Below are 27,715 nucleotides of genomic sequence, written 5' to 3' on the forward strand. Positions count from 1 at the left end.
TTCACTCAAGTCGTCTCCTTTCCACTCAACTCAGGACGCAGCAATTAAAGTAACTCCCTTGACCCACTGCTTAGTCTTTGTTATCCTCTCTTCCCGGTGCTCCTGGCGAGATCTGCTAGGCTGAATGTCAGGTGCATGCTGTTGAATTGCAGAGTCATTACAAATTTCCCTCCTCCATTGCTTTTGCTCCTGTGTCTTCTCCACCAGTCACCGCTGCTTTGCTGCTGGAATGATCTTGATGTTGTCACCCCCATCTGCTCCCTTCCGCAGCCTCCTTCCATTTTATTCCGTGTAGTGGGACTCACCCAGTGTAGAGGGCCGTCCATCGCCATCATTCCTGAAAATCCAGTTATTTAAGAGTTCTGCAAGATCCAACCCATCTCCATGTATGTCTGTCTCCAAATATGTGGCATACAGACTCATGTTAGCCATTTCAGTAAGTAAAGCAGAAATACAATTCCTACTGTTAGTAAAATGTCCTGCTGCCTCCTGGGATCACCTCTCGGGCGGAGAGGAAACATTTCAGAAATAACCTGTGCAAGTGTTCTCTCAACTCTGTGATGAAAAGGGTAAAAAAAAGTTTCAGGTAGATGGGATGCTTCCTAAGTACGTTGGAATTTCTCTGTTAAAGATCAAATTTTGTTAAACGGCCTGAGCAAGACACTTTATAAAGTCTCATCTTCAGGTGCTGCTGTTGCAGAAGAATTGTAATACGAGATCTTTACCTCCACTTTTTCTCCATTTTCAGTTTCTATCCTATATTTACTTTCCTCCTCTTCCCTGGTCGTAATACCATAGCTGCTGTCTTTGCAGGAAAAAAAAAAAAATCACATGGTACCTATTTTTGGCTTCTATTCCAGCTCTCTTGCTTTCAAAGCCTCTTAGACCTCGTCCTGCACCCAGGCTTTGGAGCTGCTCTGGTGATAATAAACCATTTTGCAGTTTCATTATGTTCCATTGTAATGAAACAGTTCTTGTCTCAGATAAGGCGAATATTTGCAAAAGGAATGAGGAAAATGCAGAAAGTGGTGAGCATCATTTTATTATTCGTTAAGGATGCTGTTGGGGGAGGAAGAAGAGAGGGCAGCTGTTGGAAGATGGTGCGGTAGAAGAAGCAAAAGAAATGTGATATCACCTTAATTTGAGGGTTGTGAAATGACAGAAGATGTATAAGAAGAAGTGAAGTGTAAATGCAGGCCCAGAGGAGAAGGGAGTGTGGTGATGGGAGGAGGTGAGGAGGACACCAGAGCTGCAAGGGGCAAGACGCGGTATTCCCTGTGGTGGCAAACCAAATGGTGCCCATCGCTGAGCTGTTGGGTTCCTCAAAGGACTGAAAAGTTGTTTCCAACTCTGCTGGTATTAAAGCAAGTGGCAGAGTTCCTCCCAACTTACTGGGTACCTAATTAGGCTAATTAGAGCTTCACAAATCCTGCCATGGCAGGACTGTGGATTAAAATCTTTCCATTCGTCTTCAGCATTCGCCACCCATTCCTTCTGGTTTCTCTGTACACATACATACATATATAAACTTGATTTTGAAAGTTATGCTTTCTAGTCAAAGAATGTTTCCAGCGAAATCCATTTAATTTTTGCAGGGTCCACTACCTAAGAGTGCTGTAAAATGTGATGCTGGCGTGAGTCAGGTTATGATAATCAAGAACTGGGAACAAACTGTACCTCTACTGTTTATTTCAGACCTCCAAACTTACAATTTTCTCTTAAAAGAGCGAATTTTTTGTACAGAAAATAAGTCTTTTATTGTACAGAAGATAGGAGTGTTAGCCAGTCGCTGCTGAGAATGCTATTCCATCCTGGATTGTTTTATTGACAAACTGCTACTTTTCTATTTTTGTATTGTTACATTCATGTTATATATTATTGGTAATATGATGATTTTTCAGAAGGACTGGGGGAAAAGTTTGCCTGCCCCAAGGCTCACTGAGGCAATGGGATGAGCTGTACACAACTGCAAAGCTCCTGCTGCCGGGGAAGGGTCTAACATCTCCAGGGAAGGATGGGAGATGGGAGACCTAAGCCTTCTCCATCTCTCTCTGCCTCCCAGCCAGCATTCAGTTCTGTTCTCCCACATTTAACACATGTACCGTACTTGTTTACAGTAGCTCATCGAGCTAGAAGGAGAAATTGTTTTGCTGTGATAAGCGGTAATTATAGAAACCACCTTCAAGTAAATTGTTAAAAAGCTATTCAGTTGTGTGGCATATTTCCCTATTTGTATGCATTTCACTTTTCACTTGTCGTGAAAAAAATGTGATTCCAACTCCTTGATTTAAAAAAAAAAAAACAAAACCAAAAAACAAAGCAAAAGGAGAAAGCTGTCACTGGAGCTTAAAACTAATTTGATTTTCTTGATTTGAGTTTTTTGAGTTTTGATGAAGTAGAAGTTTAAGATGAGATCTGAGCTGCTCTGCCCGAGTAAAGTCTATAGTAGTTCAAGGCCTCCAGCTCTTCCCCGCTGTAACTTTCCAGCAACAGGTTACTTTAATAAAAAAAAAATAAAATTAAAAAAAAAAAGTAAAATTTGGCATTGAAACAGAAAATATGTGAACCTGTCACAGTAAGCAGTCTCAAAGGGCAAGCTGCTTTGCAGGAGCTAATTAACCTTAGGAAATAATTACACAAATATGCAAATGTTGTTTAGATAATTCCATGTGTTATCAACTCAGGTAGTCCATCATAACTGCAGACCTTGCAATGTCTAGGTGTTAGAATCTGGCATAGTTGATAAGGGCTTCGGTTGCTGCATCACTTCAGCTTGGTATTTAACAATTAATGACTGTGATATTACATTAGTAAATTCAACCTGTTTTTTGAATGCAACAGAACGTAACACCGTATTCACTGTGTGCACGCTGCTTATCTGCATATTCCTAATGGCTCCAGCCATTAAAATGTTATATACCTTTCAACTCTTAGCGCTAGCAATACTGGGAAAAACGACAGACCGAAATCTCTGGTCCCTTCCTCCACTTTTTTGCACAGTGGATGGCCTGAGGATTTACCCACAATCATTTTGGGTTTTCAAGGACTTACCACAGAAGGAATTTTTAATCTGAAAGCCAGTTTTCTCAAAGCAATACCTTTCTGAAACGAGATGAGGAGCAGCGTTTTATACAAGCATGTTTTTATTAGTATTGCATAGACCCCGAGATGATGTAGTTGTGGGCTACCGTTCTTGGTGTGGGGTCCCCCCAAAACCAAGCCCAGCTGGTCTAGGCTGGAGCAGCCCAGGATGTCTCTAACCCAAGCCAGGACATTTTTTACAATGAGAGTGGTGGGGTATTGGAACAGGTTGCCCAGAGAAGCTGTGGCTGCCCCATCCCTGGAAGTGTTCAAGGCCAGGTTGGATGAGGCTTTGAGCAACCTGGTGTAGTGGAGGGTGTCCCTGCCCATGGCAGGGGGGTTGGAACTGGATGATCTTTGAGGTCCCTTCCAACCCTAACCATTCTATGGTTCTATGATTCTATGACTTGAGTCGAGGCCGAGCAGATTGGCGACCAGCAAGCTCTTCCCTACTGCAAGCTGCTACTTCACGTGACTGTAGGAGAGATTCTGGCCCTGGGATATTAAATGACTTGATACATATGAGGAACATGAATTTATTAATCATTGTCATATTATTTTCATAGACTGTACTATTAAACTATTTTATTAAACTTTTGATATTAAAATGAAAAGCTCCATATTAACCATTTTTGATCATTTTCTGAGCAATGGCTATTTTGGTTTAAAAAGTGAAGCATTTTTTATATATGGTTAAGAGCATTTTAAAAGTACTGGGGGGAAAAAATGTCTCCTAGCACTAGAGAAATGGACCTGTCCTTAAACCCATATTTGTGAATACTCATCTCTTCCACATGAAATAAAATTTAATGCCGTTTGCCAATGCTTGATGATCTTTTCTCATTCAAAAGGAGTGTGTCTATGTGGCAAGAGCATCTTTTTGTTGAGCCCCATGCAGCTGTCATTAAATGAATCAGGACCTAAGATCTGGCTACTTATATTCTATATTACTTTTATGGGTGCCTCTTTTATAGCAGGTCGCAGAAACATGTGCCTCCTCTAGCATTAAGGAAAAGGAATAAATATAACATCAGCAATCTAAAATTCCTTGGCAATACTTGTGTTAAATGATTTTAGCCACCTCTATCTCCAAGGCAATCTTCAGTGGGATTTGCTGCACACAAGTATGACAGGTGTTCAATATCTGATAGTCTCCGTAGTGTTGGTAGTCACTGGTGGCAAATGAGGTATATTGGCTCTGGTTTTGTTAGTGAAAAGGAATAAAATACGATAGTTGTTAGCAGAAAGACACGGAAGTCTTCACATCTATTCGTGAATTAAAGGTTAAATCTTACTGATAGCGTTCCATTAAAAACAGAAGCAGGTAAGGTTTTACATGATGGGAGCACAGGCAAAGGTTGCACCTTCTGTGCTCAGAGCATCTGCTGCGTTCCCCGCCCTAGCACCACAGACCTGGGGTGCATGAGGTACCTGGTCTGCAGCCACTCAAGAGTGTCTAGTTTTGGGTTACATTGCATTGATTAAGCATCACGCAGAGGTCTTTTCGCATAACGTGGTTCTTAATTATTTTTTTCCTTTTATTTCTGATTATATCTGTTGGGGCGAGGGGAAGGCTTTCAGAGGGATGAAGACCCACAGCTATGACTTCCACACCTCCAAAGAATTGGACTGCTTATTTAGACGTAGAATTACCGGTTACAGATGACCAGCTTTCAGCAGGTGGAAGTCTTAAGTTCAGCTTTCCCAGCACCTTTCCATTTCAGACTGTTTCACAAACAAGAATGCATTCAGCCTCAGCTGCCTTTGGAGGTACATAGCCCAATTTCTCCATTGCTTTCTCCACAATCAGATAGATAATTATGTAAAGTTTGAGCAAGAGGCCCTCACTTTAACAGATAATTTAACAAGGTGATATGTAAGTGCATTGTATTTATCTGTGATGAAAAGAAGGAAAGCAACAGCTGCCTGAAACTGTCACCTTTCATACTGAAACTGCAGCATCCAGCCTCACAATTTAACCCAGGCCAGGCAAAGGAGGTTAATCCCTGGGTCCTCACGGACTCAGCGCAATTGGAAATCCTAAGGGCACCAGCCGTGCTCCACAGTCAGCTGTGCCTGCTCCCCCAGCCAGATGTTTCTTGTACGGACATGGCACCAGTCTATTCTCCGTCTGAATTGTTTAAAATACAGGCTTGTTACGAGGGGAAAAAATAAACAGATGCTATGAAGAAAGAGCTTTTCTTCTAAACATACACGACTCCTCCAAACTCCTTCTCGCACATATGTGCGTTTCTTACCTTGCTTAGGGTTTAGCGGAGTATATACAGCAACACACTTTATCCTGACAATTTATGGGTTTTTTTCCACCAGTAACAAAGGAAACTGTGGTTACAGTCTATATCTAACTCGTTCTAGCTCCTTTCTTTTTGATTTTGTAACATCCTGTTGGGTCTTTGTACCGGACTGTGAAGCTGTGCAATTAATGATTTGGGTTACTAAACCACTGATTATGCTTTAATTGGTAGAAGGTTTTTCAGGCTGAGTTTCTGCATCCTTCAGAAGCTTCTTGCTGCTGTCTTACTCTTGTGGAAACCTTAAAATCATGTGCTTTTCCCGGCAGCATGTAGAATAATAAAGACATAATACCTGGAAATACAATATTAAACAGAAACAACCTCTTATTTTTGTCAGAATGTTAAAACACGGTTATGTACCTGGAAAAAAATTGCTGTTAAGAGAATTAATGTTAACGTTACTATTTAAAAACAAGTATTTCCTGCATAAATAACTAGAATAAATATTTCAGATAAACTAGTAATTGAAAAACTCTCCCAGTGCTTTAATGTGCCTTTTCCGTATGTATCATAATTACAGTATATCACTTTTCCATAGGAAACTCCAGCTCAAGTTGTCCTTTAGCTTTACCCTAATAACTGGTCTGTCAATTATATTTTCTTTATGAGATTTCTTTTGGAAAACTTCCCTCTTTCCTCACAAAGGGAGGAGTCTTTACCTCCTTTACCTCTCTGTACAACCAAATTTCAAAACAGAGTTGAAAGAAAATAAGCCCTTTCTCACAATGAGGTGGTTTGCAAGAGTTGATACATAATTGGTTAAAACTATATTCTGTCATAGTCAATCAAGAGCAGAATCTATCCAGGATTAAGAAGAATACCTTCAGTGCTTTTTGCAAATTTGATAAATATGTTGTAATTGCTGTTACTTTTGGGGAAAAAAAAAAAAAGAAAAAAAAAAAAGCATATAATTGTTTTAAAAGCTCTGGATCCAGATCCATAAACATTTGTAGCCATCTCAGTCATATTGAGGAAACGGGGCATGAGAACAGAAGTAAAAGCCTGAATCCACCATGTTATTTAGCTGTCTGTCTTCCCGTTGATTTTAGACACTCGTAGGAGCTTAAATTCCCAAAACTGTATTTCAGAATGGGACTAAGACCTAAATCACTTCAATGTTTTTGGTAAAGTTTCAGTAATTCACACTATGTAATTAGCATCTTCTGATTGCCTGTGGCTTTGACTGGTTTGTGCTTTATTTCCCCAAGGAACTGAGGCTTTTGTGGTCTGCATCTGAGTCACCTAGGGGTATGAAGTTGTTGGTGGAGCAGAGCAAAGGGGAAAGGGATGCAAATTTTAGGAAATTACATGACCTTGACAGATCAGCTCTTTCTGGCACCAGAGAGCCTGGAAGGCTCCTGCAGTGTTGAGCTAGAGAGGTGTGACATTTTGGTGGGGCAGGGAAGGTAGCAGAGCATCTTACTCTTGTCACTTGAGACTAGACAGATTTGTAGTTGGAGAACCTGAGAAATAAGTAAATGTAACTTTAAAAAAAAAAAAATAACAAATAGAGAGGTACAGGGCTTTCCAAGTGTCTCAAAGGTAGAGGTGGGAGCGCGCAACCCCGATATTTGAGGAGAGAGCACTAAAATCAGTGTGAAACACTCCAGTGCCTTCAGTGATTCTTACGTTGACTGGCGTTCACAAATTCTTGTTCAATAATAACAAAAAGCACTCCCCCAACTATCAGAGCCTCCAAATTCTGATATGTAAGCAGTCAAGAGGGGTTTTATCTGTGCTGTATCTCATAGTCTGCAGTTGCAAAAAGTAACGTTTAAAAGAGTAGTTGCAAACACCATAAATCTAATCTTTGGCATATTTCCATCGGCCCGTAATATGAAAAAAAATGTGAAGGCTGAAATTATATTTATATTGTTCCGACTTGTTTTTATTTGTTTTATCAGACTAAGGCTTAACTACTTTAAACAAACCATCAGTGAACAAACATTTGACAAAGAGTTGTCAAAAGAATGAAAATCAGAGCAGTGGCTCATAATTTCTTTGAATGCCTCCGTTTAGCTGAATTGCCATCATGGTATTTAGACAAAATTTTGCAGATGCATAATTTTTGTTGTATTTGTGAAAATAAGCCACAATAAAGCAACAGTTTTACTGCTTTAAATTGCAATCTTAAAGTTCTTTTATTTAGACAAATGAATCGGGGGGGGGGCGGGAGACGGAGGTAGACACTAGAGTATATTAATTTAAGGTTTGTTTTAACAAAACATTTTAACATATAGGAACACATTGCTTTTAGACAGAATTGCCAGTTTTTAAAAGGTAATTGTCACAAACATAATTTGTTTCTGCAGGATAATGGATCTCCTGAAGAACATGCAATTTATGTTTGGGACCATTTTATTTCCCAGTCAGCTGCAGAGAACGTGTTTTTTGTTGCTCACAGTTATGGTGGACTTGCCTTTGTAGAGCTGGTAAGTGTGACTTCTCCATTGCCTTCTTTCATGAAGTCTTCTTCAGATAAATTCTTTGTGATAACCTTCTCAAAAGCAGCCACTTAGGAACAGCTTTGAACCAATGGTCGGATACAGGTCTGTCAGGATTTCTTTGCAACTGGAAGATCGCTGTGTTTTTCTTTGGTTTCGAGTTACACAATATGGTCCCAAGTGTGCACAAACCTGAAAGACTGTGGGAAAACAAGACACGGTGGATCCTCTTTTCTCCAGGCTGCTTCCCAAAAGGCAGTGCTCCATGAGTTTCTACTCTGGGGCAGGAATTCTGGAGCTGAAGACTAAGAACATATAAGAACAGTTTTAAACCAAAGTCATATTAACAAATGCACCTTTTTGTTTATAGATTGGAACTGAACATGAACGTAGATTAGAGGATTTTACCCGAATTTGCAATTTTTCCCCAAAGATCTGCGGAAGTTGCTAGGAAGACTTTTTTGCCATTTATTAGGCTCTGGGTAAACCTTGCAGTGCTGTAAGGTGGGGAGGACTCCGCTTAGTGTAAAGCTGATGCTGAACATCCAGTTTGTCAGCCTTTCTCCCATTCTCTAAAGGCAAGTGTGTTGACCTCATCCAATATGGAGTTGCCTGTTGAACTTATATACTGTTCTTTGAGTGTAGCTATAGTCTCCTCACTTAAATGTGAAATACTGGTGTAATCAGGATGTGTTTTATTGAAAAAAACAAAGTCCTGTTTATCGTGGAAACGTAAATTGCAATCGGTTTTATAGACACAGGAAGCAGCAGAGGTATGTGTACATCTTTTGTCTGTGACACGTTAGTTTAGTCTAACCGAAACTAGTAAAAGTGGTTCCTGCCTGAACACAAGATGAATGCCTCGATTAACGAAAAGTGTGGAGGAGTGTTTTGTTTTTAATCTTGCGCTGCTCTAAGTAGCAAGAAGAATCCAGAGCAGGGCCACTTGTATTATTTTAAGAACTTAAGATTTTCGTTAACTCTTTTCATTTGTTGAAATTAAGATCATTTTGATTTTCCCTGTGCTTCTGGAAGAGTATTTTTAAAATGTTTATGACGTGTACAGACTTGAGAACAGTTCAGCTGATCCTTTTCCACAGCTATTTTATTACTAGGTCAATAAATAGTCTCGAAACTACATTTTTAAGAGACCAAGTTAGCAAAGATGAGTAATTCCTCATATAACCACAACTTTGGGCAAGAAGCAGGTTGTGTTGCGTGTGCCTGTTGCTCCTCAGATGCAGCGGAGGGTAGGGAGCATCTCTTCTGTCTTGGCTTTCTTGAGCTGTGATTTTCAGCTGCCCTGAGTTTCAGCCCAGGTTATTCTGGTGTGCTTTGTCTGTCCAAATTGAAGTGTTAGCCCAATTTCCGTAGGTTTAGTAAAGCCACAATGTTTGGGTCGCCGGACGCCTACAGATACATGGCGCTTAGCACAGGGTGGGAATAAAAATCAACTGGAGACCTTTCTCAGTGTTTCCTAAACAAAGTTCTTATTCCAAGGAGGCTTGGAGGGTTTTTCCATCACGTTTCAGTCAATGGCTTGAGGTGGCATGGGTAACAGATGACCAACGTGTCATTCCCATTTTGCCCGTTCCTCTTGTCACACTGGTGGATATTTCTTCACTTTTGTTCTACTTTAATATGAAGCACACAGATGTTTCAGAACAAGACTTGACTTCTGACCTTGGGGCTTCCAGGGTCAGGGTGCTCAGGGCCTGTGAAATTATCACAAGCTGAGCTAAAGTTTTTATCCATCGCAGGAAGCAACCAGTAAGTAAGAAGTTAAAAAGGAGCTTTGTCAGAGAGACAAGATGGTCTCAGTAAGGGTCAGCTTCTGTAGTCTGCTGTCTCTGCAGGAGACACATGCCTGAGAGAAAGAATATAATATATAACCATTGGCACATCACATATCTGTCATGCAAAACTAGACCTGAGAGGTGTATTTAATGTAGCTCGATTGTTTTTTAAAAAAATCAAAGGATATTAACACCTGGTTTTGGTAGAGGTGATTTGATATTTGAGCTCCGCTGAAAGCAGTTTAGTTAAATAATCTGTGAGTATTGAAGCAGATACCGTTGAAATAAACCCTGAACTATTTTATCACAATATTAATTTGTAAGATTTTATTTTGTAATCATCTCCTTTCTTTTCAACTTATGTCCATATGGCACTTAGTACTTGCAGAGAGCTCAAAAAAAAGAGAAATGGAGCAGCTGATGGGCAATTACTGTCTTATGACAAATACACATTCAATCACTTTCTTTCCTGCTTTGTGTGGGGGAGATGATGAGGGTGATAAAGCAGCTATACCGTATAGCAACCGTACCACCTCTACACTTGCTCTGCGAGAATTTTGGGTCAACCGATTCATGAAATTATAGGTTACAGTAGTTACAGAGATTTGTTGCACAGCTGCTCCTTCTGCATCCATGCCTCTTACAGGAGAGGACTGTGAAGCATATGGCTTTGATTTGGAGTGAAGGTTTCTGCCTGGGCCCTTTGCCTTTTATTGTGCCCGCAGGGAAAAAGAAAACGAGCAAAAAAAGTCCCAAAACATTTGCGTTTTCAACAAATATCTTCGAAAATTCACTTTGCATGTTCAGTGCCGTGTGGTCTGTCCCAATCATTGGCAATCGTCTCAGTCTCAGAGATCCCCAGCTCATCACTTCGTCATGGTGCAAGGCTCCCGATGAAAACCTGACGCTCGGGCGTTAAGCAGAGAGGCCCAATGAAACCTGATATTAAGCAAAGACTCGTTTCGTACCATCACGTGGGAAGAGCCACTGCTCTCCCGGAGCAGTGCAGGGAATCATTCAGCCTCACAGGGACAGGACACGTCCAGGTGCCCCTTTGTTTGCACAGGAGAAGCATCTCTGCTCTGTCCCGTCCATTGCTCTGCAAGTGTCTGAAGTCCAGTGCTGGGGTGTGGGTGTGCATTTTGGTGGAAGACTCAAAGTGAAAAGAGAGCAAGTACAACCATCTCTTGTAAAATCGGTATAAAAGGAGAAGCGCTTTTGTTTACAAACCTGTGGTGACCAAACCTGGTCTTCATTGCAGATGTCTTCTCACCATAAAAATCTGACTGTGGTTTGGAAGTCCTTCGTTATACAGGCCAGTAAAACTTGGCTGCAATCTTCAAATGCATGCCATAGTATCTAACGTTTTTCCTGGTCTTTGCAGCTTTTTAATCTGCATTTTTGCATCTCTGTGATTGCGAGATGTTAAGAGAAACAGAGTGAGTTTGTGATGTGCTTGAACACGCAGGAACTGTTACCCAGTTACTGCAACGTAGGCGCACAATTTCTATACCTTGCTGGGTCATAGATTACTAGGGGAATAATTGAAAGTGATTGAACATGTGTGGGAAGTAAAGTTCCACCAATAAATGTAATTAGTTGTATTGTTTATAGTTTGAATCACAAATGCTAATCATAAACCATATGCTAAAATGTATCTTAATATTGAGTAATTAAAACTTTTGTGTAATTGTGGTTTGAAATTAAACGTGCATCTAATAATACGTACACCTAAATTACTTTTTGAATACACTGCACTAGAAATAGTTGTTGGGTCACTGTGTTCTGCTAATTACTGATTTGGAAAAACTCAAGCCATGATTCATGAACACATCTCAGCTTCTTACTTCTGTTATCCCTTACACAGTGTAGTCTGGGATTTATTTTCAGAATCAGCTTGCTGTAGTTGACGGTAAATTGTGGAACTTTCCCAGGTCCTAGCTTATAATAATTTTATGAAATTTAACAGAAAGTGAGAATTTCAGGTTGATGGAGTCAATGTTATATTTAGTTTACAGAAAATAAGTTTCTGGTACTCCGCCTCCTTTGAGTTTTTCTGCCAAATCTTCTGGGTTTACAATTATTTTGCTTCAAAAATAATGTTTTCCCTTGTCATTGCCTGCATGAAAGACTCATGCAGGAAGAAAAGATGTTGTGTCCCTGTGCCTACCTGAGTGCTGTGGCCGTCCCCTGCAGATCTAATTACAGCATCAGGGCCTGGCTGCATGCAGAGGGGACAGAAAGGGTGGTCCTGTGATGCTGGGTGACATGTAAAACTAACCGTGTCCATCACTGTAAGGAATGCGTGACAACTACTCATTTCGGAATCGCAAGAAGAATTGTTAAATCTAAGCTTTCAAAATTGTCAATTAGGTATTCAGTATCCTGAGATTTAGGGGAAAAAAAAAAAAAAGATTTTGTGGAAGATTTCTCCTGTTTGCCTCCTGTATTTCTGAGACCTTGGGCTTTGTATTTTCCAGGGTTTCCTCAGCACCTTATGAACCAGAAGTGTAGCTTTTTTGTTTTAGTTTTAGTTAAAGAATGTCTTTAAGGAAAAAAAACACCAAATATCATGGGAATCATGACAAAATGGTGAAAATCGGTAGTGGTATCTCCAGCTTACAGCATTCATACTGCTGTAAAAATACAAAGCGCATGGGGGAATGTAATATAATTAAATTGGGAGAGGGAAAGTAGGTTCATTGTCTTTGAGCAGATGAGAAGCTATTCATTGTGGTCTTTGTTGGCTAATATGTTGGATGTATATATTGACAATTTTGAACAATAGTGTAGATAGAAGTGTGTGTGTGTGTGCGTGTGTGTGTATTTTTAGGCAGCTTTGTTAAAATGAGAGCCCTTAAAACACACTGTTCAAATTACTGTATCCACTGTAGCATCCTAATTCCATCAAAATCGGCCAATTTTGTGCATTTGAAATAATTTTGGGTCCGTCATTTTGAGATACACTCCGCAATACACTGCCACTTCATTTTGTTGTATTGTGCTGAGTACGGCGAGGACCTGACCCTGGCTAGAGCTGATAGGTGCAGTAATAATAACGATGATAAACAGACACCTGCTGAGCTACCTGGGAGTCTCTGAGGCTGCATCCGTATTCTGGCACAGGCAAAATGCAATTTAAGAGCCTTAATGACTGGGCTGCAAACCTGTCATTAGCTTTTCATTAATTTAATTTCCTGAAGTTTCAGATTCAGTGGTCTACTCTAGTTGGCTTTTTATTTATATATACTTATATGAATATATCTACCTACTTATTTTTTGTATTTAGTTTGGCTCAAGAATTGATAAGCGTAGAACAGATGCTGTGAATATGCAGTTCTTAATTCCCCTGTCTGACGTATTAAATTGAAATGGATCTATTGATGTATGGCAGGAGTAACACAAGGTCTGTGATGGTTGTAGGAAGCATGGGAGAGAGCTGGAAGTAGAGAGCTCGAAAGCAAAACACCTCAGTGACCGAGAGCCATATTGTGAAGGAAAAAAGCAAAACGTCACTGTGCTTCAAGGCTTTGTAAGCATTAAATTACAAAAAAAAAAAAAAAAGAGGACATTCTTAAAATGTTGAATGTCAATTGGGAGAGTGGTATGGGATGCTGTCTTGTAGGTTTATGGGGACTTGGGTTGTATGTCCAGTCTTTAGACACCTAACTCTACCTGTTGTATGTCTCACATTTTTTTCTGTGTTGTACACTGACATTAGCACTTCTTTAAGACAGGTCTGACATGAAGAAGAAGTCTAGAAGTAAAAAAGGGATTGTAATTCCTCTTGTTTATCTGTTATTTCAGCGATACTTTGCTGTGCTTCTTGGAAAAATGCTCATTCATCCAAAAATGATCAAAGAAGAAATGAGGGTGGACAAGAGGAGCTAATGGAAAGGCAGCAGTGGGTTGTGTAAAAAGGGTTGGACTGGACTGGGGTCACTAGCCTTGGGGCAAATTTCTTGTAGCATTTCTGTTTCTGACACGGGCACACAAAGTACACGCTAATGAAATTGGCTCCTGGCATGAAGTGGTGAAGTCACCGTTATTATTCAGGAGTACAATTTCTCCAGTAATAGAAACGAAACGAAATAATACAAACTTGAGGACACTTGGTCATTGACTGGCTAGTCATCTGCATTTGTGTATGAAGAGTGATCTCATCAACAGGGAACAGCAGGGATGGAGAAGCTCTTGGACGTGCTGATGGCTGTGAGTGAATGACCTGATAACGCAACAAAAGAGCCAAATGCGATCCTGTGATTTGTTCGCTCATTCTGTCTCAGGATGGGAAATATTAATGCCGGCTCGTGTGCTGGTGAGATTAATCTGAGATAATTTGAGACATTCGGGAAGATTGACTCAGTCTGGAAGAGATGTGAGGCAGAGATGTCAGTACACTCAGAGCGATGGAGAGAGTATTTCACTAGAAACGAGGAAGGATGCGCCGACGTGCCATGATGTGATGCCACATGGAGATATCCTACCTGCCATAAGCACCAGAATCAGTATGAACGTAGAAACAGCGCACACACCCTAGAGTCTTAATAAGAGCTATGTAATCTCCTAATGCTCTTACGTTAACTTTGGAAGCTGTTGAAGAAAAAGAAGGTTCGGCATCTATTCTGTGTCTGCTACTAAAGCAGAGTTTAAGAAGTGAGGCTTGTTCAGCCTGGTGAAGGAAATCTTAGAGGGATTGGTAGCACTCTGCAAATACATCAGGAGAGCAAACAGCGGGGAGGGAGATCTGTGTAAGCCAAAGAACAATGTTGGCACAGGAACAAATGGATTAAAACTGGTCATGAATAAATTTAGGGTGGAATTAGATTTCTCACCATTGGATGAGGAAGGCTTGTTTGGGAACAGGAGGATTGGGGCGAAGCTGCTACCTAGCATGGCAAGAGTTATGTGAGTGGGTGACTGGGACTGTCCGTCCTTGGTGTGACCCAGGAGGACATGTTCCTGTGAAAGCCAGCATGTGCAGGTGCATGTTTTCAGCCACAAATGATTGGATCCGATTTGGGTTAATTTTTCTGGAGTCAACGCCCCTCTGACTCCAGGCTCACTCCATGGCTTGAGCGCTGGAAGCGTTGAATTTGAACCAAAATCGGGTCAATCCCCAAACACCAGTATTTCCAAACAACTGTTTCCCCTCCTTACTTGTTTTCAGAAGTAGTGGACTCGTTTTTGCTAATGCTTTCTGAAATGCAGAAGCTTCAGCTTGCAGTAGAAAGCAGCACCTCCCGCGGTGAGGGGTTCCAGCAGTAAGGAAATTAAATGATGGATTGAGCAAAAAATACTGAAGTATCTTAATACATGTCACTGCCTGCTGTACTGGGAGCAACTTCTTGATGACATTTGGCTTTTACTGATATATACATACAAAAAGATTGTGTTCATGTATGTATACACGCACATATATAAACATATATACATATGCCCATTTTAACACAGAGAAGATAAACATTTTAGTCAACTGTCAGCTAAATAAATAAGCTGACAAGTGTGCACTGGCATCATTATTTCACTTGCTACCGTTTATTGTTGTTACCCATTTGCATTGTGGTAGCAATCACATTGTAGTGCCTTGTCCTGAAGAGCTTGCAATCTGGGAGGATCATCTAACAGGAAGAGACAGAGGAATGATGAACGATTACCGAGCAGTTCAGAGCACCATAGCTCCGTGTCCTTTTTCATTTTTTGGTGTTTCAGTTTAAACGCCGTGTAGGCATCCCCTTCCTCAGTCCATCCCCAGCCTCGCTACTGGATGAGAGAAGCAAATGGCTGCAGTGAAAGCCCGAGCGTGGGCTGCTTCCACAACAGGCTCATGTTTCAAATGTTCATCCCTCCTCTTGACCTTGCTCTAGATAACTTGCTCAGCCTCATTACTTTTTGCTTCCTCTTAATCATTTGCTAATGTAGTATCTCATGCTTCACTCAGCTCAGTCCGTGGTCTGAGGCCAGCTGTACGTATGCCCCTTCCCCACTTCTTCCAAAAGGAGAAGGGCAACGTTTCATGGGCTGGAACAATATACCAAATGCTAATTGCCAGCACCGCCCATCATTACTTTACATCCCATTGTCCCGTTAGTACTAATTTTCTAGTTTGACACCAAAGTTGGAATGCTAATTATAGACTGAACAAAGAACTGGAGGTGGGTAAAAGTTAGAGTTGCTTGGAAGTCCAGTTACTTGGAAATATGTGTTTATATCCTATAGGATTCGGAGGTCGAAGGCACAGCACTTTCTGCATTTCTTTGAAGAGCTTTTATAGAGTCGCGTCATCTCACTGGTTGTATATTTTTATAATTTCTGTGCATTGTTTTAAATTCTGTGCACTACACAGTGAATATTTATTTTTACATTTCGGTATGAAGAGCTTTCTGATCTTTAGCAATTGTTGTCGTACTTCCATCCACTTGTTCTCTTGTTGCCCAACTATATATAACGAGGGCTTCCTTTTTCTTTTGTCTTTTTTCTTTGTATTTCTCTCTGAATTCAGTACTATTTGTCAACATTTCTCTGAGAATCAAACTCTGTATTTTAAGTGCAGTTACTATAGTTAGCTCAAGGTGAACTTCAGCTGTGCAACGTTTTGGTCAATGCAGCCAAGATGGTACTAGTTTTTTTTAATGGAATTTTCTTTGAATTTGGTACCCACTGATGTTCATGCATCCCTCACAGTATTTTAGTGCTCCCAATTTCCCTTTCCCCAGTGGTACCGAACATAGTAGATGGTTTCCTACCCCCTAGCAGTATTGTCTCAACATTCATCCAAATTAAATCTACCTGCGTTGTGGCCCTTGTTGCATGTGATGACAAACTAGATTGTCATAACAATCCCTTCTGTGCTACAGGTCTATGAATCTTGGAAGCTCGTTTTGTATTTCTTTCATGCCTTACTTCTCTTGGCAGTTTCTCCTGCTTTAATGACACCTGCAAATTTAATTAATTCCAGATCATTAATGAAGATGTTAAATAAAACCATATTTGGCATCTATCCCTATATCTGATTTGAAACTTCCTTCTGGCTCAGTAAATTCTTTTGTATTAGTAACCTTTCCTGCATTGTTTCAGCTGTTTTAAATTCTGTGAGACAGTGTACTTATCAGTCAGTTTATTTTTCATTTCAAATTCTAGCTTTGAAAGATAAAAAAAAAAAAAGCCAAAGCACAGGACCGTGTTCAAAGAACACGTCGCTCGTCCTTTCAGTTGTGCAGATAAACTTCAGCCCTTGAGCCTGTCAAAGCTGATGGGGCAACGTCTGCATGAAACTGTCTCCTTAAAATGTGTGAAGAGCACCCTTGATCCCAACAGTTAACTGATTCTCCTTAGTTTCTTGCCTAGCTATTGATTTCCTCACTGGTTGGCCAAACTTCCAGAAGTTACCGGTTGTCATCTCTAGATGTGCATCTCCATAGAAGTGTTTTCTGTCTGAACCGTCTCAGACTCGTTGGAGCTTTTCCAGACATTGGGGAAATCCATCAACGGTAACGGGAGAAACGTCTTCTGTCCTGAACCTCCGAGAAAAGCACCTGACATTAAACATCTTTGCCTTCACTCTGATGTGAACTGTTTCAGTCCATCTCCTTTTTGGCTCTCCAAGGTGAATTCCTGAGATGCTGGTACGCTGGCCATCCTGCCCCAAGTCCTGCTGCATAAAGTTCCATGTCCTGTTTACCTGGACAGATTTAACTAACTCTTCACCACATCCAGGTTGATCTTCAGACTTTGCCTTCTTCATCTTGTAAAATCTTCCATGAGTGCACATCTTCCTTTTTATTTTATTTAATGAAATAAATGGTCGTACCGTATTTTGGCTGTGGTATACACCCTTCAATTTTCCTCATCCTCTACAGATGCTTCTTTTCTGGCCGTGGTGCGTCAGGACAGGAAAAGGAAATTTTTAGACCACTTTATGCAGATGTGGTCATTGCATCTATGCATCACCACGCATTGGACTAACTGGAGGTTCAAACAACATCAGCACTATTTTTCTTTCAAGGAGGTACAGTATGAAAAACTAGCATATTATTTAACTTTGTAGGTTGTTACTTTCTCTCTAGATTGGTTTAGAGAGCGGCTTAATACTAAAGATTTTACAATGTATGACATCACAGTCTAAAGGGATTGCAGTGCTCTTTGAATGTATATATGAACACTAATAAAGAAGAAAAGTAGGAGGTTTGGATTTGCTTATACAATGAAGACAGTGGGAAAATCACATGTATTATGCCCTGACAGGTTTTGTGCTGCATTTAGATTATTTTATCTGAAATATTCGGCTGGTTTAAATTCTAGTGGCTTTTTCTAATGGAAAAAACATTGAAAAAAAGGAAGTTGTCTCACTGTTACTTCATACTTTTTCCCATTTCTGTGACATGATCTTGTGCTGATAGGACTGCACAAGTGCAGTGTTACTGTTAATTTAAATGTTAATTACGGTGAAAAGTATACGCATGGCTTTTGTGTGGAACAGTAGAGATTTTATAAGACTTTAAAACCCGGTTTAGTGGATCAACCAGGGGAACTGGAAGTTAATAATATATTAGGCATTACAAATCCAGGTGGAGTAGAAGGAATCCAAACATACTCTGGTGAAGGGAGCTCTAAAACTCTGGTACTGTAGGAAGCAGCTGGAATTTGCATTTTATCCTAGAACTTTCCTTTCTTTAACCCAGTGAAGTTGTGTTACGTAGCTCTTTTAGTATATTAGTGAAATGTTTTAATATTAATAATAGGATGACTACCAGTGTTTAAATGTTAAAATAATCCTATTTAAGGGCTTTGCTTGAATGTGATATGAAGTAAAAATATGTAAGTAGACTTTGCACATATATTCATTGAGAAAATTGTGCTTTTAACACTGCAGAACTGAACTGAGATTTTAACGCAGAGTATCAAAACGCAGGAGTAAAATTTCCTCATAAATACATAAAAAATAAACAGTTTAATTAGTTAGTTTTCTGTCTCTTCCGTTTTCCAAGACCAGTTGAGTGTAATACTGATTCTCAGGATCCTGCAGTATCAGGATACAAAGTGCATGTGGTTTTTACAAGCTCAATTAAGCCAAGGCATTTTATTTGCTTGTCGATACCTGGATTATATTTTGTGCTGGGTTGGCTCCAGCCATCTGACAGGAGTATTATACCTTTGTGCGATGAAGTTAGGAGCTCCTAGTGATCTTTAAACGTGGAGTTTCTTCAGAGGAAAAGTTTTTGTAGGCTTTTTCGCTTGTTCCTTCATCCTTGTCCTTTCTCTCCCCATCCCTTTCCCAAGAACAGATAAAGAATAATGTTTAGAAAATCATTCTCCACAAGTCTCCGTGGGAAGACTTGTTTTAGTAATTTTGATGTAGTTACTGAGTAGTTGGTGAACCTGTATGGTCCTGTGGTCATGAATGTTACTTTGTGCACCTCACTAAGTTTTAGTCCGATTTGGAGTGCTTTTGAAGTATTAATGTTATGTGTCATATGCTTTGCCTAAGAGCCTTCGTATTTTCTTGCATTCCTTTAAAGCACAGTGTAAAACTGTCGAGTGTACAAAGAATATAATTACGATATTCTTTTGGAGAATAAATTTCAATCAACAGAGTGATTATTGCAATGTAAGATCTCTGCTGTTGCAGTTCTTGTAAATTATAAACCTTTTATTTTTTTCCTACATCACCAACTACTTTGCTGAGTAGGTTGTAAAAAAAAAAAAATCAAAATATCAAAATAATGACACAAAACCCCAGCCACCCCCCTCTCAGTCCCTACCCCGACGGGCACATAACTTCCAGTGTTTTACAAGGTGTTAAAGTACAGAGATTATATTTTCTCAGCCTTTAAAAAAAAAGCATTGTTAATTTAACCCTCGGTAATCTTATTTCGCTTTGCCACCGTTGCTGTCTACAGCGCTGGCAGATTTTTTTCCTAAACCAGCTGTTGAAAATAACCTAGTTTAAAGAGTTCACGGCTGAACGTGAGGGATTCATCATTATATATTTACTGTCTGAGGCTGATATAGCTGTAAGGTTTTTCAGATGCCATTGATCTATTGCGCATGTTCCCTCCCTGGGTTGCAGGACGTGCTTCTATTTGCATAAGGCCCTGGGCAAGGTTCTTTCTTGCATTGATTGGCCTGTCCAAGGGAGCCTGATGTGCTCCGGCATTGATCACCCTGTCTTTTCTTGGAAGGCAGTATTACGCCGAGTTCATCTCAAACATTCTAGGGAGAAGGGAAAACTTTACTGCAGATGTCTCAATTTTATTCAGATGTTCCTTTGAGTGTAGGCCTTTCCTTTTTTTTTTTTCTTTTTTTTCCCCAGGATAAGTTTTTTGTGTTTTTTTTTTAATTTGGATGTGTTTCTGCAGTTATAGCACACAGAGACCAGAGCGTACTGAAAAGCTGCGTCAAATAAAATTGCCGTTATGTACACCACTTATTCTGTGCTGTCTTTTTTTTAAAAAACAATGCCTATAGCTTCCAGCAAAAATCAAAACTACTCTCTCTTCAAAGAGTTTGCAATTATAAGCGGAGACTTAATCTAAGACTGTGTGTACTGGTGTCTTTGCTTAGATTAATATTGTCAGTTCGTAATTTCCATGATTTGTACTAAATTTTCTTCAGCCTTACAAAAATATTTTTTAAAATGGCACCTTCAGAATAAAACTGCAGTTGGGTTTGGCTTTCTGGAGCTGTACTTCAAAATGAGTCACGCAGGTAAATCACTGAGCCGACTGACAATTGATCAGCTCTGCGTTGATCAGAGAGGACAAATACTTCCTTACGATACCCATGTTGTTACTGATGCAGTATGTCAGGGGCTTTTGAAACCCAGGGTCTCAGCTCACCCCTGTAGATGATGGAGCTTTTCGACGTCTCCTGCAATAACAACCCATATTCCAGAGCTCTGAAACCCACCGCTGCAATTTCTGAGAACCACCTAGTCGCCTGCATGCCTGATTGTGGGAAAGAAGCCCATTGTTATTGTCCACCAAACCCTATTTCTGTGCTCAGAAAATGATTTGGTACGTGGGCTTTCCCGTAGGTAGAGGTGAAATGCGGTTGTACCCAAAGGGTGGCTCGTCTCTAGTGAATATGGGACGTGAACTTTACCAAGCCCATCATAGAACTGCATGTTGGTGAAAAATAAAATAAAATGTTACGATCGCATTCCTGCCCTAGGGAGCACTGAGCATCACAGAGCCATTCCTTCATTATTTTTAAAAAATTTGCCATCGATACTTTTGTGGATGCTGTAGAATTTTCCTCGAAGGAAATGAGTATTCAGAGATATACAGCTGAGATCATATTAACACTGTTACATAAATTACATATGGTTGAGGTTTTTTTATCACTTGGATTATAGTTTCATGCCTTCCACAGAAACAATAAGGTATTGCATTGTATTGCGATACTTTGGCTTAGGGAATGTATTCCTTTGGTCATTCGGTAAAACAAAAGTTAGATAAGTATAATTCAGGTAGCGTATATGAAATTTCATCTTCATTATCATGCAAATGTGGTGAGAATGTAACATTTCCCAAGATGTCATTTGACTATTAGGATCTTTAGAAAATGGCCTCTCAAAGCCACAAAGCTAATATTCCAGAATAAAGCTATATAATACCAAAAAATTGTCTATCCTTATTCTATATGAATAACAACTGTAATAGGACAGGCCGTTATTAGAATCGCAAAAGAATGTGTTGACCTATTGGTACAGAGGATCCTTTCTGATTTTTGCATCAGTTATGAATTCTGAGCTTTCCATAGCACAGAGGATGAACATGCAAATACAGATTTCAAAAATCTGCAGGGAGAAAATAAAAAGTTGGATGGGAACTGGAAATCTGTTCTGTTTTGTTTCGGTATATAAATGAAATCAGTGCATATTTATACCGGTAACTATTCTGTGCCCTATGCAAGTGTTATATATATTGTGTGTCTGCATTGTGCACAGACTGTGCATCTGCAACACTTTTCACTTATTTTAAGCTGCCTTTTGCTGATACTTGAGTCAATGAACATAGAAGATGGGAACGGACTAAATATGAGCTAATCTCTTAAGTGGGGAGTGAAACTTGCTTTTAATTCTGAAATAAAAGAAGAGCCCGAGTATCTTGTGACAGCCCATTATCTGTGTTATTCATTTGAAGAAAAATGCCGGACTTGCTTATATGCATAAACTGTGCATGGTTACAAGACCCAAAAAATTTCTGGTAGCAAAAGAGATCTTTTGCAAACAGCTTCAGTTTCGAAAAGGAGAGAGCGGGACACAGTTGTTTGTAAGCAATTAAGAAAGGAAATCTAATCTCTTACTTCAGGTAGAAATATTCTTGGGAGAAAAAAAAATGTATCCATAGTGTGCATGGTGTTGTCCTGTTAAACAAAGCAGATGCCTTAGAAAAACATGATGAAGATGTATATAGGTACTTCCAGACTTTCTGGTACCCTCCATGGATGTATATTGAGATTTTTCTTGGCAGATACTTGCAGCCCCATGTAATGTTCTGGTTCTGTTGAAATAAGTGTTTTGAGTGGGTTTTAATATTTGCCTGATTGCTGGGCATCTTCAGCATCGGGGTTGCGAGTGACTCCTTTTACTGATGAGGTCTGAGTAAAATAGAGCAGCACAGTGTGAAAACCTGTATTTATAAGTTTTCCTGTGAAAGATATAACTTCCCTGGCAAAAAGCATTATTTTTCAGGCGCAGGGCAAATGTTTTCAAAATAAGCGTATAAAGAATGAAATTCCTAAGTCTGTGGGTTTTTAATTTTTAGTTTGTAAAACCATAGTATTTAGAGACCGGAAAAATTACAGAGGCTGTTGGAAGTGTCATCTCTCTCCCGCCTCACTGAGACGTTTTCATTTTACAAGCAGGTTACTGGAGATGAGAGGTGGTTCTGTGTTGTTTTGCTGGGGAGATCTTTTCAAAGTCCAGGTACCGCCAAAGTGGCAGACACCGTGCAGCAATTAAAAAACGTTTTCCGCTGCCTCAGCCCCACCTAAACATTTTCACTCTCCGCGCATCATACATGTGTGGCATCTGCCCTTCGCTCAAAACCTTTTGATGATCTAACTGGCAAACTTCCACCTCATGTAGGACAGTCTAGTACAGTTTTTTTAAGGATAGCTATGATTCAACATTAAAGCTTATTTATGCTTTTTTTTTTTTTGAGATAAAATGGTGTGTTTAAAAGACACAGGCTCAGTCAAGAACCCCTCGACACTTGTGATATGGTGCCGCAGCCTGAGGAGGGAATTGATAGAGTCTCCCTGTCTCACTTCAAAATGCTGATTTTCTGTCGCATTCATATTTTGAAGAGAGGCTGCTCGGGGTGCAATACAGGCTGCTCAGCACCAGATTTAGTGGGGTCACCGTTTGAACCCTATTTTATTGCTGAAAGGGTAATGGGTGGTGGTGTTTGTGAGAGTAGTGCATAGTAAAGACAAAACAATTAGAATCGTCCTGCCCTGCAGAGTCTGATGTTGCTTCCCACCGCCTTTCTTTCTCCAGAGGAAAAAAAAAAGCAATTGTCGTATTTAAGTAGAGGCTAAATCCTTATTTGGCTGGACAAAACTGATTTTTATTGCATGGCATGGAAAATAGTTATGTACATTATTATTTGCATTGCTTTGGATTGCTCTTCTTTTGTATGTACTCGATACATTTTTATATTTTGCTGCATTCTGCTAAGTACAATCTAAGTGAAGTTTATTACTTTAATTGTGAAGCAAGTGCTGTAGGAAAAAAAAATTGAATTTTGAATGTCACTATATTTGGTAGATTTGCATGAATCTTTGGAAAGGGATAGCAAGTCTATAGTTTGTAACTGCACAAAATTAAAATTACATAATGCACATTCCTCAAGATACCTTATTGTGAAAGGGAAAAAAAAAATCTTTCTGCCTTCTGCTTCTCTTTCATACACGTTAAAGTAACTTTTCACAGTTCAAACAAATAATTTCTAAATCAAGGTAGTTCAGGAGGCGCATCCCACAGGACAAAGCATCCGGTTGTGTTCGGTAAGCTGAAGGCACACAGGCATATGCCGCAGCGTGCTGCTCCATGCGTCCCCCTGCCCTTGTACATCTCCGGGCACGATTACGCGTAGTGCATGTTATTGCTATAAAATTCTTAATAAGTTTTAGCGGAGTAATCTCTATAGCATCAAAGGCCTTTTGATGCCAGTAATGTGGGAGGTGTGTTTCAGCCCTTCCCCGCTTTCCCCTGACCTCTCGCACATTGACACACTCCCCTTCAATCACTCCTCTTCCACCCAGCTGTATCCCAAAGTGAAACTTCCCAGCCTCTCCACACAAAACGCTCCCCGCGCGCATCCCTTTGCTCCCTTTCCCTCTGCGCCGTCGCGCCCCGGCCAGAAGAAGTGCCCAGGTCCCAAAAAAAAAAGACTCCATTTTGATTTTAACCCTTCTTGCATGGCAGAGATAACGAGGGGGACGTCAGTCTTCAGGTTCCTCTTTTCTTTCGCCGGTGTCATTCACGCCACGCACATGCCCGCGCGGGGCTGTGCCTTGTGCCTGCGCTCCCCGTCCGGGATCGCACAGCGCGCGGCCTGAGGTCGGGGTAAATAACCACTGCTTCCCTCTGCAAAATTTAACTTTTTTTGTCGGCCAGCCTAAAGTGTAACCCCGTGTCACGTTTTTCCGCAGTAGGTTGACATCCTCAGGCACAAGGGATCGAGCAGTGCTGCAGCGAGCAACCTCGTCTTTTCTTCTCTTCCTTAAAAATAGCCACCAGCATCTCTGTGGGGGAAAGGGGAAAATAATAAAAACTTTTCTTAACATCCCTAAGATGTAGCTGCGCATTTGCCTCCTGCCTCCCAAACTGTTTCGTACGGGGGTTTGGGATGGGTTCCCCCAGCAGCAGGACCGTAAGTCTCCTGAAAAAATATGTATTGATGATAGCCATAGGCACAGCGTCCGCTGTAAAATGCACTTGAATTATTTCAGTTGCCGTTGCTAACTTTTTCAGAAGGCTGAATTACTGCTAAAATCTAATGATAAAAACTTCCAGATCCATTTTTACAGCTACGTTTTCAAATCAAACCTAAATTTGTATATTCTTTCAGAGATTTTAATTAATCTTACACAATTAAAGTTTCATCGGCAATTCTACCCTAATAGTTATTGTAAGGTGTCTAAATACGTATCTACTGTTGTTCTGAACACTGCATTTCCAGCCATTTGTCTCTTAAACGAAGGCATATTTGCCACTTTTGGTTTAAACAGGAATCAATTTATAATCCACATTGTAATCTTTTTGTAAAAGCCTAATTATGTACATTGCTTTTTAAAATGCAAGGATGGGAATAAATGTCTATTAATGCTTTACATGGAAAAACAGAATACAAACATCTTGTGATCTGAATATATTTATAAATAGTCACTTGCACTTTTTATGCAAATGAAATTGGGCAGCGCTGTCAGGCTTCCAATTTTTTGTTTAATTTTTTTTTTTCACTATTATAAGAATGGCTTATTTGACATCTCATATATGTCTTTTTATAATGTTCGAGGCTTTTTCCGTGCACCTGTAACTGGTGCCATCTTGTATCGTTCTTTTATACCTTTTGTCTTTGTTTCCTTATTTTATTGCCTGTACTTCACGGAAGACGTGAATGCTAATGAACATGTGACGTATACCATCAGTCACAAGACAAACAGATAGCTTTCTGTCTTTGTCAAATGTTTATGCAGTAAAATGAAAAATTAAACAAACCTAGCGTGACTCTGTTGCGATTTCGACTCAAATAAAATGCATACTGAAGTTTCGTAGATTTTTTTCCTGTCGGAAAGAAATTTTTGAGAATGCTAAGGGACTGTTTTTTATATCCGAAGAGTAAAGTTTGAGGTAATTTGCTAAGAGGCGAAGAAGTTATATTACAAAATTGTTGATGCTGAACCATAATGAAGTCTAAATAGTGTTAACCTCCAATTAACAAAAAAAAAAAAAAAAAAAAAAAAATGGGGGGTGGGGGGGAAGATGTCAAAACACTCGTTACAGGTTTAGTTATAATTTCTGATTTGATTCGAAACCTTCTGACTGTGTTCCGGCCGCTTCAATTCAGCCATTCAGCCCACGCTGCCCGTATTGTGTATTCAGCAGCTCCTATTAGACATCTTCACGGCGCGTCGTTCCGCAGGGCTCTCTGTCACCCGCTTTCACGCATGGCCTGCTGCGCCGCGCCGGAACGCTTTCCCGAGCTGCCTCCGACATTAAAGACATCTTGGCCCTGTCAGGCTCCGTGCCCGCGCCCGGGCGCGCGCAGGGACGTGTAGAATAATAACCGCCAGCGCCCATGTGCGCGCGCGGGCTCAGACGGGCACGCATTGAGTCCGTGCGGTTGCGTGACGCGTTGACGCGCATCCCGCGTGGGGATGCTCATCGCCCGCCGTCGGTCCCCGCAGGGCTGGTGGGGGGGCTGGGGGGGTTGAATGGGGAGGGGGGGGGGTCTCTCGGCAGCCGGTGACACTAGAGGGCACTGCTTGTCCTCGGTTGGAGCTTCGTTCTGGGACAGCGAGCAGAACTCGGCTGAATTCTGTGATCTTACTTTAATTAACACTTGAATTCTTACTGAGAAATTTGAGGCCGTTTAAATCCATCATTGTTTCTGTTTTTTCACCTTGTGTTAGCATAACGAGCGAAGGCATCGGTGCTCACATACGAGAAGCAAACATCCCATACGGTAACAAATTTTTTTCTAAAAAAAAAGAAAAAAGGAAAAAAAGTCTCAAAATGTCATCCTTGGCAAAGCCAGAAGGCTGAGTTTGCCCGGCGCTGGGGTTTGGATCCCTTGCCAGCTGTGCTTCCAGCCAGCAAGTGTGATGCACAGCGTTAGAGACACGTCGGGGAGAGTTCCGAGGAGTTAGGGTGATTTATTTCGGCAAAGGTCAAGAGAAAGATAAGCAGAGGACAAGAATAGGGAGTTTAAAGAGTGCACCTTCAGTAGCTGTAAAATGTGTACCATTTACCTTACCCTTGGAAAAATGTTTCTTAATTACAGAGCACTAAGTCACCCGAGTTGCTGTTCCAAGTTCAAATGTTTCTTCCATTCATGGGCTCTTTTAATAGTGTTATTATGGGTGGGCTTTACGAAAGAGGTTGAATAGTTAGGTTAATCAGATTAATAAAAGCAGACGTCCTTTCACAAACATCCGATATTAGACATTTTATCAAAATAATAGCATCCGAGCTCAACGTGAAGACACCAAGTGTTGCCATCAGCTCATCCATGTCTTCTGCCATCAGCAAAGTGCTGTAACGAGTGCTGCGTGCTGGCCAGCTCGGGCGTCCTTTTTGCTATGAAATTCCAGCACTCAGGTTCAAGAGATGAAATCCTGTGGTTTAAAGTACAATTCATTGCTTAAGCTGCGATTGGGGATATGTATGTGATCTATTTTGATATCAAATCTGGTCTGGTTTTCTGTTCTGCCTCTCTGGTGTTTAGCCAAAATATTTCTTTCTGGTTAACTGTTGCTGACTTTCAGTGAGCGTGTAAGTTTTCTCACACCAAGTATTCATAAACGTCTGTAGTTAACAGCTGGTTTGCCTGATCCCTGGAAATGACCTGTTAGTTGAGGTGGTGAGTGTTCGGTGTAGCTAAAGGATTTTCCACGTATAAGTTCTAATTTTCAGCTGTTTCAAACATAATTATTTTCTTACATAGGAAGTAACTTTTTAATAAACTTCTAAAATACTGCCCTAGCCAGAGCTCGTGGTCATTAAAAGGCAAGCCAGTACAACAATAGGTTATATTTTGTGCAGAGTGAACTGAAAGTGTTTTATTTTAGTCCGGCATAATGGCTTGCAAATGCCAAAGTGATTCTGAGCCATTCTGGTTCTTAGCAAAGTATTTTTAAACAGTGCAGTGAGTATGTAAATTTCTGAAAAATCCTCCTGCAAGTCACTACACATCTCCAGAGGACAGTATAGCGTGTTTGTTATAAATACATAGATTTTCTAATTATTTCTGTATAATCACGTAGTCGTCGTGGACAGTCCGATCTCCCACCTAATCTTTAGTGATAGATCTGTCATTTAACAAGAGCGAGCATTGCCTAGTTT

The 27,715-nt window shown here is 40.4% G+C and overlaps 1 protein-coding gene across 3 annotated transcripts in view; it reads left to right on the forward strand.

Moving 5' to 3' along the window:
• The window catches only part of ARB2A (ARB2 cotranscriptional regulator A), a 276,209-nt gene that overhangs the window by 151,984 nt on the left and 96,510 nt on the right, over positions 1–27,715 (forward strand). For all 3 annotated transcript variants that reach the window (XM_086629569.1, XM_086629568.1, XM_086629570.1), the window contains one exon: positions 7,709–7,828. In XM_086629569.1, the coding sequence (XP_086485695.1) occupies positions 7,709–7,828 (120 nt within the window). The remainder of the gene's footprint in view (positions 1–7,708; positions 7,829–27,715) is intronic.

Source organism: Tauraco erythrolophus, chromosome Z, assembly GCF_009769465.1.
Source record: "Tauraco erythrolophus isolate bTauEry1 chromosome Z, bTauEry1.pri, whole genome shotgun sequence".
Taxonomy (NCBI): Eukaryota; Metazoa; Chordata; class Aves; order Musophagiformes; family Musophagidae; genus Tauraco; species Tauraco erythrolophus.